General features: G+C 38.6%; 1 protein-coding gene across 4 annotated transcripts in view; it reads right to left on the bottom strand.

The window, feature by feature from the left end:
- The window catches only part of Nsd3 (nuclear receptor binding SET domain protein 3), a 110,712-nt gene that overhangs the window by 48,549 nt on the left and 44,513 nt on the right, over positions 1-17,650 (bottom strand). For all 4 annotated transcript variants that reach the window (XM_020167547.2, XM_020167548.2, XM_020167549.2 and 1 more), the window contains exons 5-8: positions 13,805-13,959; positions 7,619-8,134; positions 5,863-5,989; positions 111-211 (exon numbers count right to left, since the gene is read on the bottom strand). In XM_020167547.2, the coding sequence (XP_020023136.1) occupies positions 111-211; positions 5,863-5,989; positions 7,619-8,134; positions 13,805-13,959 (899 nt within the window). The remainder of the gene's footprint in view (positions 1-110; positions 212-5,862; positions 5,990-7,618; positions 8,135-13,804; positions 13,960-17,650) is intronic.

Here is a 17,650-nt window from a genome sequence, read left to right as displayed (position 1 = left end):
TCCAGAAAGGAAACCCAGGGTGGGAAAGTTTCTCTTTCTTTTAGGATACCAAGATAAGCCACAACATGTACAAATACAATGCTTTAACTCTCTACATGTAGGAAGCCAACCTGCTCCTTTTTGATCTTCTTCTTTGGCACAACTTCAGTGGATTTCTCTGATTCAGATCGAGTCCTAATTGATCTTCTCTGTTGCTTCTTTTCTACTGAGCCTAAGAGATGATTTAAACATATAAACAAACAAAAACTTACTGAAGGATGGCTTGACATTCCTATAGTTAAAATCTGACCACAGTCCTTGCTTTTCTTACCCATTACTTTTAGAATTTTAATTGAAAGTTATTAAAAAGCTTTTAAATACTTAGGAGCACAAGAATTATTTAATAGTTCAAATTGTAAAGGATGATTACTCAAAACTGGAATCCACAAAGGATTCTAGCTATACAAATAAAGGGGGATTCAACTTTTTTAAAATTATACAGTCAAACCAAAACAGCAGAGGCACAGTTTGGTTTTGAAGGCAGGTAAACACATTTAGGTAAATATAATTAATGGTGCCCCAGGAGACTGAAGGGATGAGTAAAAAGGGACTTTATACCCCATTTATACAAGTGTTATTTGTTTAAAAGTCTATCAATACTACACATTTTGCATCTTAATAAGTGAGTTGAACTAATTCTTTATGTAAAATGGTTAGCAGTAGTTTGGTGCACTTACGTAAGTTTTGCTATTGTTAACAGTCAAAGTAGGAAGAACAGGAAAGGCACAAAAATGCGGCCAAAACCTAATCACTGACTTGACTATCAAGGGGCTTTGGTTATACTTTAGAAATAATTAGTCATGGGAAAGTAGCTGAAACAAGTTATCATTTTCTCATGCTAAATAGTACAACAAGCTAAGACTTTAAAACAGTACATTTCTTTAAAAATAAATGGAAGAAAACGCACATGGACTCTATGTGAAAGAATAATACTCAGAAGATTACAAAATGAAAGAACACTAAGTCAGGGATGATTTTGCTCTGTGACTCTGAGAAGCAAGGACACCTTCAGTGCAACTATTCACTAGGACTTCAGTGCTTGGACCACATACATGGTCCTTCCTAAATAAGAATCATCTTCTGCCTGCCATCAGAGCAAGATATTAAGACCTATAAAACTAGACAGAAGCTACTTGGCTAAAGCCTTCCAGTTAAGCTTTATTTCTTCTGATTTCATTGCTATAGGATATAAAATGCTTTCCTTTGCCTTAGTTCAAAACCAAAACAAAGAACAATCCATCAACTTTGCATTATGGTAAAGAGTGGGTAGTTTGAAAACAGTATGAGTTAGAGCTCTAGCAGAGATGTCACAAATAGAGGTTTGGTTCCTTTCTCTCTTCTCCTTACACTAATAAAATATTAACTAAGACAACAAATATCCCAAAGAGCCACACTTTAGTATAATCATCAGTATTCAAGTACTACCAGGAGAGACAAAAATGAAAATGGAATGGCTTAAAAGTAGACAAAAAAACTTTACTTGCTTTGAGGATGACAACATAACTGTACCATGAAGTTCACATGAGATATGATCTACTGTCTTACAGATGGTTAGGCAACATGGCTTCTTAAAATAGTTCTGAAAGCTACTCAAGGAACACATACATTTAAAGCCACTAACAAGTATTATGCTCATCTTCTAAGTCAGGAGATGAGCATTTGTGGATTTGAAAAATAGCTTAGAAACCTGGTGTGAAGGCAGAGCTGGTTCCTTAAACCACAGAAACATAGCAATGCCACACATTCTATGCACCCCCTAGATTTACCAACAAAAGCCTCAAGAATTCTCCGCCTGCATTTCACAGCAGCTGAGGTGATGATATAATTAGTTTTTGAAGGGAAACGTGCCTCTTTTTAAACTTTTCAACTGCCAAAATGGTCATCTAAAAAGACAAAGTGTGCTTATTAACCACAGGTGGTAACCAAGCTTAAACCAAAAGCAAACATTTTGAGCACCCTTCCCTAAAGTTCCAGTCATGCTTTATAACCTAATCTATGTGTGCCTGCCTAAGGAAGGAACTAGAGTGCCTTTTCGCAGGATGCAAAGAATTATAACCTTCCACTTAAATAAATAAATAAAAATTCACAGAACTTAAATCTTACAATGAAAAGACTACATGAAAATAAAACATTCCATAGCTGAGAGGAAGGGAAAAAAACAAGATCCACTAAAAATAAAAATATAATACTTATGATCAGCCCAAGATTATATGAAGAATTTGTTTTCTCTTGTTAGGAGACTACAGATGCTTAAAGAACCTCCTACTCTAGGTATCCCCTTAAATTCAGACAAATTAACACCAGTTAACAAAACCGATATGCTTAACTAAGAAAAGCTGAGACCAAAAGGTGATCCTAATATTTAAAGAGAACAAATACTTTAAATCATGACCAATTAATGTAAACCCAAGTCCACTTACTCACTTCTTCAACATTATAATTTCACTTTACTAAATGGCATTTTGAAATGATGTAAGTAGCAAGCCTGGTTCTGGATTTTGCTACTCTCTCCTTTCTTTGAGTCAGCTTCCTTTTCCAACTCCAAATTGGATAAAAACATACTGCTTAGTGTGCCCCACCAATGTATGTCCAGTGTTCTCTGATACCATCTCGCTCTGTCCTATATCCCCTCATCACTTGTTTTTAGAAAGTTAGTCCAAGTCCTTTTCTGAACAGTGACTGTTTTTATTTAGTTTTTGTGATAATTAAAATTTTGCTTAAGTTTACCTTGCAAAAATACCCTTTCATGCCCTGAATTACTATTTTTTGGAGGGGGGGGGAGTAGTATTGAGGTTTGAACTCAGGGTTTCAGACTTGCTCTACGGCTTAAGCCACACTTCTGGCCCCAAGTTACTAATGATTCAAGATACTACTTCAGGTCTTAAGATTTTGATCCTTTCAGAAGAATATTTGGTGACTGTTTTTGTGATATAATATATATCTTTGCCCCTCATTCCTAAATTTCCTGTAATTCTCTAAGTGATACGGGGGCTGGGTGCATCTTTTGTTCTAATATTTGGTCTTTGACTCAGATTCCTAACACGGAACTCCTAGGCATACAGGATTTCCTAAGTGACAGAAATGTCTTTTGTTTGAATGAGGTAACTCTTGGTGGACTCCTAGGTAGAAGCTGGTCACGAAAAAGACTAAGCCATGATAAGAAGTTTTCAATCGCACCCTCACACCCTGAGAAGGGGAGACAGAATGTAGAGTGAGGAAGCTTTGGAGAACTTCTGGGTTAGGGAACATGAGGAGGTGCTGGGAGGGCAGTGAGCCCAAAGAGGGCATGTGGAAGCTCTATGACCCTTTCCACATGTGCTGCCCTATGTACCTCCTTCATCTGGCTGTTCATCTGTATCCTTTGAATACTCTTTATAATAAATTGGTAACATAAAAAAAGTGCTTTCCTGAGTTTTGTGAACTACTTTCACAAATGACTGAATAGAGGAGGGTGTGGCAGGAACCCCAATGTATAGCTGGTCAGTCAGAAGTTATGGAGACGGGAGCTAGATGTGGTGGTACATGCCTATAATTCTAGCACTCCAGAAGCCAAAGCAGGAAGATCTCAAGTTCCCAGCAAGTCTGGGTTACAAAATAAGACCTTGTCTCAAATAAACAAAACAAAAAAGTTCTGGCGACACATGAAGTTCTTGAAGCAGTCTTGGGGACTGAGCCCTTAAACTGCAGGATGTGAAGCCGATTACAGGCACATGTCTATAATTCTAGCACTTAGGAGATGGAGGCAAGAAGATGTTGAGTTGGAGGCCAACCTGAGCTACACAGCCCCTAAACCAATCAAACAAACAAATTGTGGGATCGGACATTATCCCCAGGTAGAAAGTATGAAAACCAAATTCAGCCTAATGTCTGAGAATTGGTCAGTGTGGAAAAGAAAAAAACCCTTCCCATCTGGGTCACAGCAGTGTGTAGAGTGGCCAAAAGTTTGTCCTTATTTTTTTAAATTGTCACTTCTTAGATCCAAAAAAATTTTTAAAAAGAACAAAATGAAACAAAACTGTTTTTTCCTAAGCTAAGATTCTAAATGATAAAGCTAATTAATACCTGTCTTTTCTATTTTTTTTTTTTATTTGGTGGGATCAGGATTTGAACTTAGGGCTTCATGCTTGAGCCACACCTCCAGTCCATTTTGCTCTTGTTATTTTGGAGATGGGTGGGGTGGTCCTCACAAACTATTTGTCCAGGTTGGCCTCAAACTAAGATCCTCCTATCTCAGTCTCTGAAGTAGCCAGGATTACAAGTGTTAAGCCATTGGAGTCCAGCCCTATTAAGTCTTTTGTTGATGGCTATGTGAAGCAGTATTATAGAAATACTCTCATATAATACAGTTGTATAAACCAAACCCACCAGACAGTGAGTTAAAACTCTACCACATTTAGTAAGTCAATCCCTTAAAAAAATTACTTTGAATCTTCCAAAGGCATGTATAAATAAAAATAAGGCATTTTGCTCCCTGCTCCAGTACTGGGGATTGAACTCAGGACCTCATACTTGCTAGGCAAGCACTTTACCACTTGAGCCATCCCTCTACTCCTTTTGCTTGAGCCATGCCCTCAGTCCTTTTGCTTTCTTCCTTTTTTTTTTTTTTTTGAGGTACTGGGACTGAACTCAGGGTCTTCACCTTGAGCCACTGCACAGCCCTATTTTTGTGAAGGGTTTTTAGAGATAGGGTCTTACAAATTATTTGCCCAGGCTGGCTTTGAAACGCGATCCTCCTGATGTCTGCCTCCTTTGTAGCTAGGATTATAGGCATGAGCCCACCGGCGCCCAGCCAGTCCTTTTGCTTTTAATTTGCTTTACAGATAGGGTTTTGACCTAACTTTGTCCAGGCTGGGAATGATGATCCTTCTAACTTCTACCTCCCATGTAACTGGGACCATAGGCATGGGTAGCCATATCCAACCCAGCATTTCTCTTTTAAGCAGGAATAACATAGCTTGATTTCTCAATCTTATTACATTAGAAGGCCTAGGTCCTAGGCCTTTCAGCTACTAACACCTTGCATGCCTAGGTATAATGAAAAGAGCTCTGGCATCTGCCGGGAAACTCTTGTTTCCAGTAGACGATAAAGGAGGAAATGGTCAGAATGTGCTAATAATGCTGGGAAAGCAAAGCTGTTATTCTCATGCAAAGAGATAATCAAATGGTTTGTCTACTCAGACATGTTTAGCATTTATAGCTCATACTTTCTTTTTTTTTGAGAGGCAGGTTCTCACTGGATAGCCTCCAACTCACAATCCTCCTGCCTCAGCTTCCACAGTACAGGGATTACATATGTTTACCACCACGCCCAGCACAGAATTTATAGCTATACTCTTAATTAGAGAATAGTCCTATTATTTCAATTTCTGTAGGAAAAATAACTGCTACTATGAATAAATCTCTCTAGCCTTTAACCCATTAATTCTTACTGAAATAATTACTTTTAAATTCCAATTTTTAAAATATAATTTACTACTTTTTTGTTTTTAGATAAGGCCTATTTTGTTCAGGCTAGCCTCAAACTCCTGTAACTTAAGATATCCTTCCTCATCAGCCTCCTGAGTAGTTGTATGCCACAGTACCTGGCCCTGATTTACTTTGTGTGTGTGTGTGTGTGTGTGTGTGTGTGTGTGTGTGGTACTTGGGTTTGAACTCAGGGCCTCATGCTTGCTAGGCAGTTGCTCTGCAACTTGAGCCATGCCCCAGTCCCCTATAACTTACTTTTGACAATGAAAAGTTTCTTAGGAACATAGCTGCCTTGTTATAAACAAACATAACAATGACCTCTCAAAATGGATCCACATACTCCTCATTCAGACCCACCTGTAGGACCAGATGTTGCTTCAGAAGATGATGTATTCTGCGTTGGCTTTTCACTTCTCTGGTTTGGTGAAGAGATTATAAGCCTGTCTTGCCCCCTGACACTTATTTCTGTTTTGTTACCAATTCCCTTTAAAATAAGGCAAAGTAAAAAATAGGTGACTACCATGCAAATGGCATCATGATCGTATACAGATGGCTTAACATGATCATAATTTGCTCAAATTTGTTTGGTCTTCAATCATGGTTAATTTATCTTAGCCATTATCAAAACAATGTTATTAAATTATCAGGATGTACTCTAAAATGTACAGTAAGATCATGTGGGAGAAAAAAATAATCTATTTAAAAGTTCAAGAGATAAATATCCATAAAAAATTAACCTGTATCACCCTACTTTCCATCAAAACCAAAATATTTTCTAAACTGAAAATACATATAATAGTAAGAGAACTCTGGCCATTGTCATTTAGTAAAGCACAAATGGCAGTTTTACAGTTAAAAGGGTCAACATGTTTTAAGAGACAAAGAATATCCTTAGATACAGAAGTATATTATTCATGGTGACCAAATAAGTAATATGAAGCAGAAAGAAGCTAGGCACATTTAAGATATTTTTTTCATTCAATGGAATAAAAGTAAAGGAATTATGAATATAAATGTATTTTTAGAGATCATTTTTAGCTCAAATTTCCTTTAAATAGTATTTTTGGAGGACTGGTTTAAAAGTCTGTTTTGTGCATGCAGAAGCAGATAAAACTAACTTCAATAATAATGTCAATTTGCATTTAAACACCTTGCAAAAATATTTATTTGCCACTGAAAGAATCAAGTGGAGCTTTTCCAGGTAGCTCAGCTCTACTGAAATCAGTTGTACCTATGGACAGAAACAGATTAATAGAGGACCCTCAAACACTTTTCTCTAAGGAAATGTATTACTAATGAGGCATCCCTATATTTAATTATTTTGGGCAGTATTGGGGTAGGAGTCATTAATATTTTTAATGTGTATATGACTATTAAGAAAAAGTAAGAACAGAATGTTCTTTAACATACACAGTAATGAGATACAGCTAAATTAAAATCACAAACCCAAAATTGTGGCGTTAGTAGGGTGGTGGTGAGTTCATGTTTTGAACTTAAAGTATAACTGCTTTAAATGGAGGCCCAGAGCAATCTGATAGAGGCATTCAGTTTATACAGGCTGGTCTATACTATTACCACTTTATCAACACACTTAACTGTTATGGGACAAATATAGTACTGTGATATCTCTAAAAGGCAGTTAGCTATCCTAAGCCAACAGGAGTCTGGTACAACCAAACAGGTCAGCAGGTACAATTATTACAGTAGTTTTTTTAACAATGGTTACTTCAGATAACTGAAAAAAAAAAAAAAAAGGATTTTAATGAGAAGCACACTTTGCAACAAAGAATAACTATGCAAACTAGAAACAGGCAAACTGCCCAGTTTTTATTTTTTTCCATGACTTTCAGGAGCTATGCTCAATTTTGGCTACATAGCTCAAGATTAATCTACTACAGATGGGAATATTACAAAAGAGGGAGGAAAACAGAAGAAAAACAGGGCTTTTTGCCTATGTCTTTTTTGCCCACAGAGCAAACGTGACTGTATATTTCAAATGCAGTGGATACAAAAGGTATCTAAAGTGTGTCCTTATGTTATTTTTTTAATGCCCAAGTTGATTATTTTAAAAAATAACCACCCCCCAAAAAAAAGCCCAAAAGAAAAGAGATACCTTTGTCGAATAAACAAATTGATCAATAAATTTCCCATCTCCTGTTGCATTCTGAAGAGCAAACACTTGTTCAATTTTCACAACTGGAGACATATTACATTTCTGCAAATCCAGGCTCCCTTTGTGCATTGTAATGGAAGCTGGTAAGGATTTCCTCGCGGCTGCTGTTTTCCAGGCTATTTTAACAGGAGGTGGTTCTTCCTCTTCCGTGCTTGTGTGTCGCCTCTGGCTCTGTCTCCGAATTTCAGTACTTGATTGTGAGGAGGCCACCTCCCCTGTATTGGTCTGTTCTGGTTGAGTATTCAGCACAGATCTTGGTCTTCGGGTTTTTTTAACTTCAGTCTTAGAGGCAACATTCTTTTTTGCTTGGGATAAAGCCTCTTCAGGCTGCTTGTCAATATAAATGAAAGTGTACTGTTCTATTCTTTCTTCTCGAGTCATTTTCAATGCTTTCTCTGCATGAGCAATGCCAATATCCCACTGGGCACGTTCTCTCTGAGGGCGGGGCTTCCGGATCTTTAAAAAAAGACATAGGCATTATGGGACACATTTTAATCTAATCAATACATTAAAACCAACATTTATTTCTCATGCATCCTGTTATCTTTTCAGGAACACATAAATATCTTTAGGTTCTTCAGTCAAATAAGTTGAAATGTTCTAATTTCATACCTTTAATAAATTATTATTATTCTATTAGATGGCTCTTACTTATCCTTCCTCTGTTGACTAATGTACTGGACAAGACTCCCAGTGAGGGAGCGGTCCTTCTCACACCATATTTACTCTAGCAATAATAAGGGAAAAAGAGAAGAAAGGCTACTGAAATGATTACTTTCAGTGGCCAATTACCACTGACATTAAATGTGGTACCCCAAAGCTCCCGTTTTTCTTCCATATCTAGAGGATGTAGGTAAGTCAGCAGTGTTTGTGGACGTGACAACAAAGCTAAGTGACAGAGAGCTAACATTTGAAAATGTACTGCTAATCTGAACCATAATGCAAACAGAGAAAGAATAAAATCTGTTAAAACAAAGGAGAGCAGGTATGAGAGAAAAAATAAATGTGAATCCTTTTCCGCAGGTCCTATGTTCAGGGTTGAAAAGAGTCTGGATTGGCAAAACAGATTAAGGAAGCCTCGAACAGAGGTGTGTAAAATGACCAAAGTATTTGGCTCAAAGTGTATGAGATGACCCAAGAAATTAGGAATTGTTCAGGTAGCTAAACTAAGGTAGGCAGAAATTAGTTAATGAATCTATGAGATGGTATAGTATATGTCAAATACTGATGTATAAATCCATACAAGGTAAGCCTAATAAAATTAATCAAAATTTGGTGATAAAATTTAGTTTTTAAAGTGTAAAAATCACATTTCTGAATCACAAGATTCAGAAACCAGTCATACTATAATTAGTTGAGTTTAAAATCTCAACCAGACAAATTATAGAGAATTCATCTCAAAATTCTAGTATCTACCACCACATCAAACATACTTCCCAGTTCCATCATTTGTGTATAGTCTGGGCTTAACTAGTTCCTTGAGCTTCCTATGCCTCAGTTACTTAATCTGTAGAGAAAGGAGTAAGAATCTGTATCTTATATGGGTAGCTATAAAGATTAAATGTGTGTGTATATGCATTCATTTTCAATGAGCATTAAATATATATGATGCTTAATACTTGCCTTACAGTAGGTACTCACTGAATATTTTTGAAACTACCACATTTTCTTAATCCATGCATCAGCAGTGAGGCATCTTGGCTGCTTTCATAGCTTAGCTATTGTGAATAGTGGTGCAATAAACATGGGTGTGCAGGTGCCTTTATTATAAGCTGATACACATTCCTTCAGGTATATCGTTAGTAGTGGAATTACTGGATCATGTGGCAGTTCTATTTTTAGTTTTTTGAGGAGCCTCTACACTGTTTTCCATAGTGGTTTTACTAATTTATATTCCTACCAACAGTGTAAGAGAGTTCCTTTTTCCCTACATCCTCATTCTTGATGATAGCCATTCTAATGGAAATGAGGTAGAGAAGAATGAAATTTTGTTGCTTGCAGGTAAATGGATGGAACTGGAGAACATCATCTTAAGTGAAGTCAGCCAGGTTCAAAAAAGCCAAAGGCCACATACTTTTTTTTTTTCTCATGTGGAATATAGACCTAATACAAATATAAGCAATATTATGCAACAGGTCATACTAATGGGAGGTCACATACGAGAGAGAAAGAGAGAGAGAGAGAGAGAGAGAGAGAGAGAGAGAGAGAGAGAGAGAGAGAGAGAGAGAGGATAAAAGAAGGAAGTTAAGAAGGTGAATATGGTTGATGTACTCTCTATAGAAGAATGAATATAGAATTTTTAAACCTGTTGAAATCACCATAAGAAGGGGACTAAGGCAGAAAGGAGAAAAATACAGGAGATGAACCAGTTCAGGTTATAATACATATATACATGGAAATATCACAAGGAAAACTCCCTTTATAGCTATCTTAACCAAAAATGTCATTTTTCCCCCCAAAATCGGAGGAGGGCAGAACGGCAGAACAGGTCCTGTCTGGAGGGCTGGTACCACTGGGGAAAGGGTATGGGAGGGTGAATGTGGTGCAAATACCGTGCACACATGCTATGTAAATGGAAAAATGAGACCTATTAAAACTATTCCAGGAATGGGGGAAGGAGGAGATAAAGGAGTATTATGGAGGAGATGAACTCAACTATGTAAGAACTGCTGTAAATGTCATAATGTACCCCCAGCACAGTAATAATAAAAAAATAATAAAAATATTTTTTAAACTATACTTTTGCCGGACGCCAGTGGTTCACACCTGTAATCCTAGATACTCAGGAGGCACAGATCAGGAGGATCACAGTTCAAAGCCAGTCCAGGCAAATAGTTTGTGAGACCTTATCTTGAAAACCCATCACAAGAAGGGGCTAGTGGAGTGGCTTAAGTAGTACAGAGACTGCCGAGCAAGTATGAAGCCCTGAGTTCAAACCCTAGTGCTGCCAAAACAAAACAAAAAAAGCCACAACTATACTTTCGTAAAATAATCTTGCTAAACAGAATAAAGAGGAATTATGGGAAGATGCTACAGTAGGAAGATTTAAAATTCCTGACAAAATTCACATCTCATTAATATCTAATGGACTTATAAACATTAACCCAAATTCACAATGGAATCCAACATTGTATTAAGTAAATTTTCAATAGTACTATAATTTTCATGTGGTATATAAACTTATTAACAGGTACTGGGGATGTAACTCAGTGGTAGAGTGCTTGCCTAGCATAGGCAATGCCCTGGGTTTGATCACCAGCACTGTCAAAAAAAGGAAATCCAATTTTGAGCCAGGCCTGGTGGTGCATCCCTATAATCTCAGCACTTGGGAGGCTGAAGCAGAAGGATCATGAGTTTGAGGCTAGGGTGGGCTATAAAGTGGGGACCTGTCTCAAAACAAAACAAATCAAACAAGCAGACTTATTAATGTCCTTACAAACTTCCTGATCTTACAAACTTCCTGCACTTAGGAGGAGGACTGAATGCACTCCAGGCAGTGTAGTACAAAGAAGAAGTGGGGAAGCAGGGAAGAGCTAGAGACTTTTACTGCAGAGTAGGGAACCAAGGATGAAGACATTTGCAGGGTCAGAAGGCATAGGGTCCCTTCATAGAAGCAGAAGTCTGGGAGACTCTGTATGCCCAGGATGCATACTACCAAACCAGTCCTTCAAACCTTTTGTCACAGAGCCCTGACTAACAAGCCCATGATAAACTAGCACTCTCAGAGGGACCAAACCCTCCAGGAGTTTAATGTCTATTGTGGGGCATCCTATGGCAGCACTGTGGGGTAGCAGAGGGTGGGCTAGCAGAGGCCTTTTACTTTTAATTTTTTGGAGACAGGGTCTTACTATGTCACTCAGGTTAGCCTTAAACTCACAATCTTCCTACCTCAGCCTCCCCAGTGCTGGGATTACAGACATATGCCACCACACCATACCTCAAAGCAGAGGCCTTTCTGAATCAGGATGCGTCTTGGGCAGGTGGCTCTAGGTAAACAGGGCTTGTGATGCTTCTTTCAGTATTTGTTTAGTATGTAAGGAGAGTACTGGGGTTTGAACTCAGGACCTCATGCTTGCTAGGCAAGCACTCTACCACTTCAGCCATGCCTCAGCCCCTTTTTCTCAGTTATTTTTCAGGTAGGGTCTCCTATTTTTGCCTGGGGCTGGCCTCAGACTGTGATCCTCCTACTTACAACCTCTTGTGTAGTTGGGATCGTAGATGTAGAATACCACATCTGGCTTGTCAATTGAGATGGGGGGGTCTTGTGAACTTTTTGCCAAGGCTGGCCTCAAACTATGATCCTCCCGATATCCACCTCCTGAGTAGCTGGGATTACAGGCACGGTCACTATGGCCAGCCTTCTGTAGGAGTCTTTTATACCATAGAGTACATGAGAGGGGGTCTTAGATAACCTCTCAAGTCCCTTTGAACAAGAAGATTCATGACTTGGAGAACCATGTGTGCTCCACCCCAGTTAACAATCCTGCCATATGAGTCTGCTGTGCTGGGTCAGGGCTTAGTAGGGGTGGGGACCTGTGACTCCCGGAACAAGAAGGCCTCCATGGTACTCCTCCTCCCAACCCATCTCTAGATATCTCCTCTCAGGGTTAGGCATGGAATACCTGGAGACTGAGGCAGCTCCAGCCCTCAACCAAGCACTTCCAGGAAATTTACCTTGACCACTAGTACCTAACACAGATCCCAGCAAGGGTAGACAACGCTGTGACCTGGATACACGCGACACACGCTGCAGCTTCCCCCACCTCCCTCTCACTCACTGATGCCCCTACTTGGGTCTAAAAAGTGTTGGCAGCAGAGTATGAGAAGCCTATGAGGGCATAAGCACAGTTGAACACAATATCTGCAGGCTGAGCTCGGCACAGCCCCAGCCACGGAAGAGGGCTAGAGTAGGATGCAGAGCAGCTGCTTTTCCTAAGGTGTTTATGTTAAATAATCTGTATACTGAGATTTGGCATAGCCCCAGCTGCAGAAGAGAGCAAGAGAAGGCAAGATGCAGCTCTTTCCTAAGTTGCAAATTTTCCTAAGTTGTTTCCATTCAGAGAAGCAGGAATGCAAGTTTCTCCTGTTACAATGCCATGCCCTTCCCTGAGAACTGTTGCTCCACCTCCTTGTTTACCACTGGATATAAAAGACTTGCTGGAGGAGGACAAGAGCCTTTTTGATGGGGGTTTTTGGCTGAAGAGAAATTGCTGGAGGGAGGAATGCTAAAAAGAAAAGAATTGTTGAAGGAGAACTGCTAAAGAGGAGTTGACAGAATTGGTTGGCAGCTTGCGAGGGGACTGCCACTGAAGGACGTGGCTGCTGTTGTTTGTCTGTAAGTTTGAGGGCCGTGACTTTTAAGAAAGCTAAAGAGAGAACATGGGACAGTGCAAGTCTGCACAGAGAACTTTATACATAGGCTTTAGAAAAGCTAAGCTAAAGAAAAGCTAAGAGAAAACATGGGATAGAGTGAGTCTAAGGAAAGAGACTTTAAAGAACAGAAAAGAAGACTTTAGAGGTTTTAAAGAATAGAAAGAAGAAAGACTTTAGAAGCAAGGTTTTAAGGAATTGTAAAGGTGTAAGGTCTTAAAGAATAAAGATAGAGAAACGAAGCAGAGTAAATGAAGCGAATTATAAAGAAAAGAAGCAATGAGTCTGTTGTGAGTCTCAACCTGAGCACTCAACCTGACCCCAACTTTCTGCATGTCTGTCTGTCTATTGTTTGTCCTTTCTGCGTCTCCCATGGCCCCAGTTAGGTTCAGTTGTAACCAGGAGCAAGAGAAAGCTCTCTCCACGAGAGGAGCTTCCACTAGGAAGTGGGGACTGCTATTTGGGCTGATCAGAGTTAAGAGGAAAGAGGAGGGTTAGTGGCAAATTAAAAACAAAAAGCTAAATTTAAACTAGCTAAAATAACAAATCATTCTAACAATAGTCTGAATTCAAGTATGAAAATTCTTCTAAACTATTAAGTCATTAAAAATCATATTACAGGACTGGGGGTACAGCTCAGTGGTACAGTGCTTGCCTCACAATGTGCAAGGCACTGGGTTTAATCCTTAGCACTTCAAAAAACAAACAAAACAAAACATATTGAATTAATAAAAGCATTAACAAATTATCAGTTACCTTTTGCTTTTCAGAGTGATTGCAGGCCTGTTTGGTTGCTTCAGCCAGTAATTCTTCATATTGTTTATGGCCTTTGTACTCCCGTACCCGCTTTTCATGAACCCATGCCCTCTCTGGCTGGTTGCTAAAAAACTGGACATGATATTCCCGGGCACCTGTAAGTAAAAACTCTTATTAACCATTATAGAACATCCACATCCACATATGTACTATTCTAAAAAGGCCTCTAACCCAAATTCCTCATCATTTATCCCACTAAAACTTGGGTATTTTGGTAGCATCTGAATTGTCCAGACCAGTTATGGGTTTGGTTTTTTTTTTTAACTACTGGTTACACATTTTTATCAGGACTGCTTGATTGGGTCCAGATTGTGGATGTCTTTTAAATAAAGGTATGAAGAATCAGTTTGACAACAATAGACAGAGCAAGTTTTGAGGAAAGGGTTAAGAATTCAAGATTAAAGGTAACTGTGGTAGAGTGCACCTGCAGTCCCATCTACTTGGGATGAGGAACATGAGTTCAAATCCAGCCTGGACTACATAGAATTCACAGCTGGAAAAATGCAGATAGACACACTGTATCCTGAAAACTGCAAGGGCTTGTGTGGCAGCAGCAAGCCTGCAGCTTACCCTTTGAAGGACATCTGGAAGGACACTCTGGGATAGAAGATTAAACCAACAATTTTAATAAATGTAAACCATCAAAAAAAAACTTGGACATTTTGAATTATCTAAAGATATGTCTCAGTACTTACCAATTATACAATTAACAGTAGCTACAAAAATCACTTCATGTGATTAAAATCAGCACAGAAACTTTTAAGAAAAAGAAATGCAGAAAATCTGCTAATTGCTGGATTTATTACTTTGGTTGCACAATTTATTTTTACCTGCCTCCAATCTTTCAAAAAAAACGTTTCTTTAGAAAAATGTACAACATGTTTCTTGGACTTTTAAAAGTCAAGTACTAAGGCTGACAGAATGGCTCAAGTGGTAGAGCGCTTGCTTAGCCAGCATGAGGCTCTGAGTTCAAACCTTAGTACCATCAAAAAAAAAGTCAAGTACTGATGAAATTGCTTTTAGCCATAAAACATGAGATTCTTTCAGGGGTCCTGTGATGGCAAACACAATACTATCAAAATATTATTTTTCTCATTATGTTGACATTTGCATTCAACAATGCAAAGGCAACAGCAGATAAAATTGCTGGCATCTTAGTCCAGTAGAGACAAACTGAGTGCACCCAAGTGTACCAGTGCCACTGTGTTCTTAAATCATATGTAGGCACTTAAAAAAAAAAAAAAAACCCCAGGCAAGTGGCTCATGCCTGCAATCCCAGCTACTCAGGAGGTAGAGTTTGGTGGGATTGAGGCTCAAGGACAGCCTGGGCAAACATTTTGAGAGATGCCACCTCAACCAATAAAAAGCTGGGTATGGTGACATGTGCCTGTCATCCTAGCTATGTGGGAAGTATAAACAGGAGGATCACAGCTCAGGCCAGCATGGGCATAAATGTGAGATCCTATTTGAACTATAACTAAAGCAAAAAGGGCTGGCAACATGGCTCAGATGGTAGAGTGCAATCACAAGACCTTAAGTTCAAATCCCAGCACTGCCATAAAAAAGCTAGTTTTACTTACGGTCCTTGATGAGGCAGTTAAAATTAATAATTTTACTAAATTTCAGTTCTTGAATACAAGTCTCTAACACTCTGTGATGATACCAGAAGAATGAATAAAACACCTTTGCATCCCAGAGGATGACAGTTATCTAGAGGAAAAGCCTTTGTGTGATCCTTTGAGTGGAAGGGTGAACAGGTTACTTTTTCATGGAACTCTATTTTTTTGGTGGGACTGGGATTTGAACTCAAATTCTCACACATGCTAGACAGGTGTTCTGTCACTTGAGCCATCCCACCAGACATTTTTTGTGTTGAGTATTTTCAAGATAGGGTCTCATGAACTATTTGCCTGGGGCTAGCTTCAAACTGTGATCCTCTTGATCTCTGCCTCTTGAGTAGCTAGGATTACAGGTGTGAGCCACTGGCACCCAGTTTAGAACTCCATTTTTACTAGATAGTATGACAGAAAGAAGAACTATAGCTATTCAAACTTGAGAAGCTGGCAGATAACTCCTCAAGGAACTTCTTACTTCAAGAAAAACAACAACATTATTTGCTGCCAATAATTAAATTTGATCTTTCAAGAAAATTGTAATTATAGAAAATTTGTAATTGCTTCTCTAAGTTTGCCAGCTTCCCAACAATAATCAAAGAATATTCTGAGAAAGTGGTGATATTAAGTAATGCTATTTAAAAGTATATCCATAAAAGAATGAAAATTTGAAAAATGTACTTGACTCCATAAACCAAGAATATTTTGGGGGGGGGGCGGAGCTGGGATTTGAACTCAGGGCTTCGCATTTGAAAAGTAAGCGCTGTACTGCTTGAGCCATACCTCCAGTCCATTTTGGTCTAACCAGACCAAATGGGAGGTGGGTCTCATGAACAGTTTGCTCAGGCTGGCCTTGAACTGTGATCTCAGCCTCCCAAACAGCTAGTATTATAGGCATGAGTCACCAACTCCTGGCTTTAAACCAGGAATTTTTAAGTGGGCAAGCATGTAAGATATTAAGAAAAATTGTGAAAGGTAAAAGATCCATTCAAAATGCAAGACATTCTGCAGATCTTAATGTAACAAAGTACAAGAAAGTTCACTAATACGATTTCAAATCCCACATTGTAGTTCACCTGTCACCTATTCAGGTTTGATATAATGTCAAAGAAAAATACTAACAATGACCTGAGAGTCTATTAAAAAAATTCTCCCCTTTTCCTACTTCCTATTTGTGTGAGGCAGGACAATCTTCACATACTTCAACCAAGACAACACATCATAATAGACTGAATGTAGAAGCAGGTATGAGAATCCAGTATCTTTTTTTAAGCCAGACATTAGAGATCTGTAAATATGTAAAGCAATGCCATTCTTCTCATTAATTTTTGAGAAAATGTTTTTCACAAAATATAATAATTATTTTTAAAATAAATAAATGAACATTTCTAAGTTTTCTCAGTTTTTTTTTTCAGTACTGACACTTGAACTCGGGGCTTGTAAAGTGAAACTCCTTACATAATCTCAAAAAAATGCTTTCCTGAGAACTAAAGAGCCACAAGTCTCACACAATGCCATTTTTAGAGAGTTCTGAAGGTCCAGATGTCCATGGACAGGGATTATTTTATTTAAGAAGACTTGACTCTCCTTCTTGGAGAATCCTGTCCTATTCTTTCCCTCTCACAGAACCATTGATTATTAGAGTTGCAAGGTATTCAGATACTCTAGCCAAACATCCTTATATAAATGCAGAAACCAGAACTACCTTCTCCAACTTCTATGAATGATGACAGGGTGAGTTTGACTGCCTTCCCTCTAACATCTACTCCTGTTTAAGAGCAGGAGTTGTGAAATCAGGTTTGAGACACTAATTTTTTGAAACACAGGAGTCTGTGTGTGTATAAATGTGTGTGTGTATGTGTCTCTGTGTGTGTGTGTGTGTGTGTGTGTATTACCTACTTCGTAATGTTGCTGCTTGTGAAGATCACATAAGAAAACACATAACACAACTATTTACAAAGTACTTTGCACAGAAGGAGACATTCCACAAAGAGGACTTTTCACTTTTGTCCCCCAGATGCTTCTATTCAGCACATAATAAGGTGGAAGATGCTCAAGCCACACTGCCTGCTGCACCCCGGCAGATTACCGACTATATAGTAAAAGTGTTATTGACAGAGTTAATTCTGTAACAAATCTGACTGACCAGACTTAAGTAGACACTTTTTTCCCT

The sequence above is a fragment of the Castor canadensis genome, chromosome 14, assembly GCF_047511655.1.
Source record: "Castor canadensis chromosome 14, mCasCan1.hap1v2, whole genome shotgun sequence".
Taxonomy (NCBI): Eukaryota; Metazoa; Chordata; class Mammalia; order Rodentia; family Castoridae; genus Castor; species Castor canadensis.
This window is presented reverse-complemented; position numbering and strand designations above follow the sequence as displayed.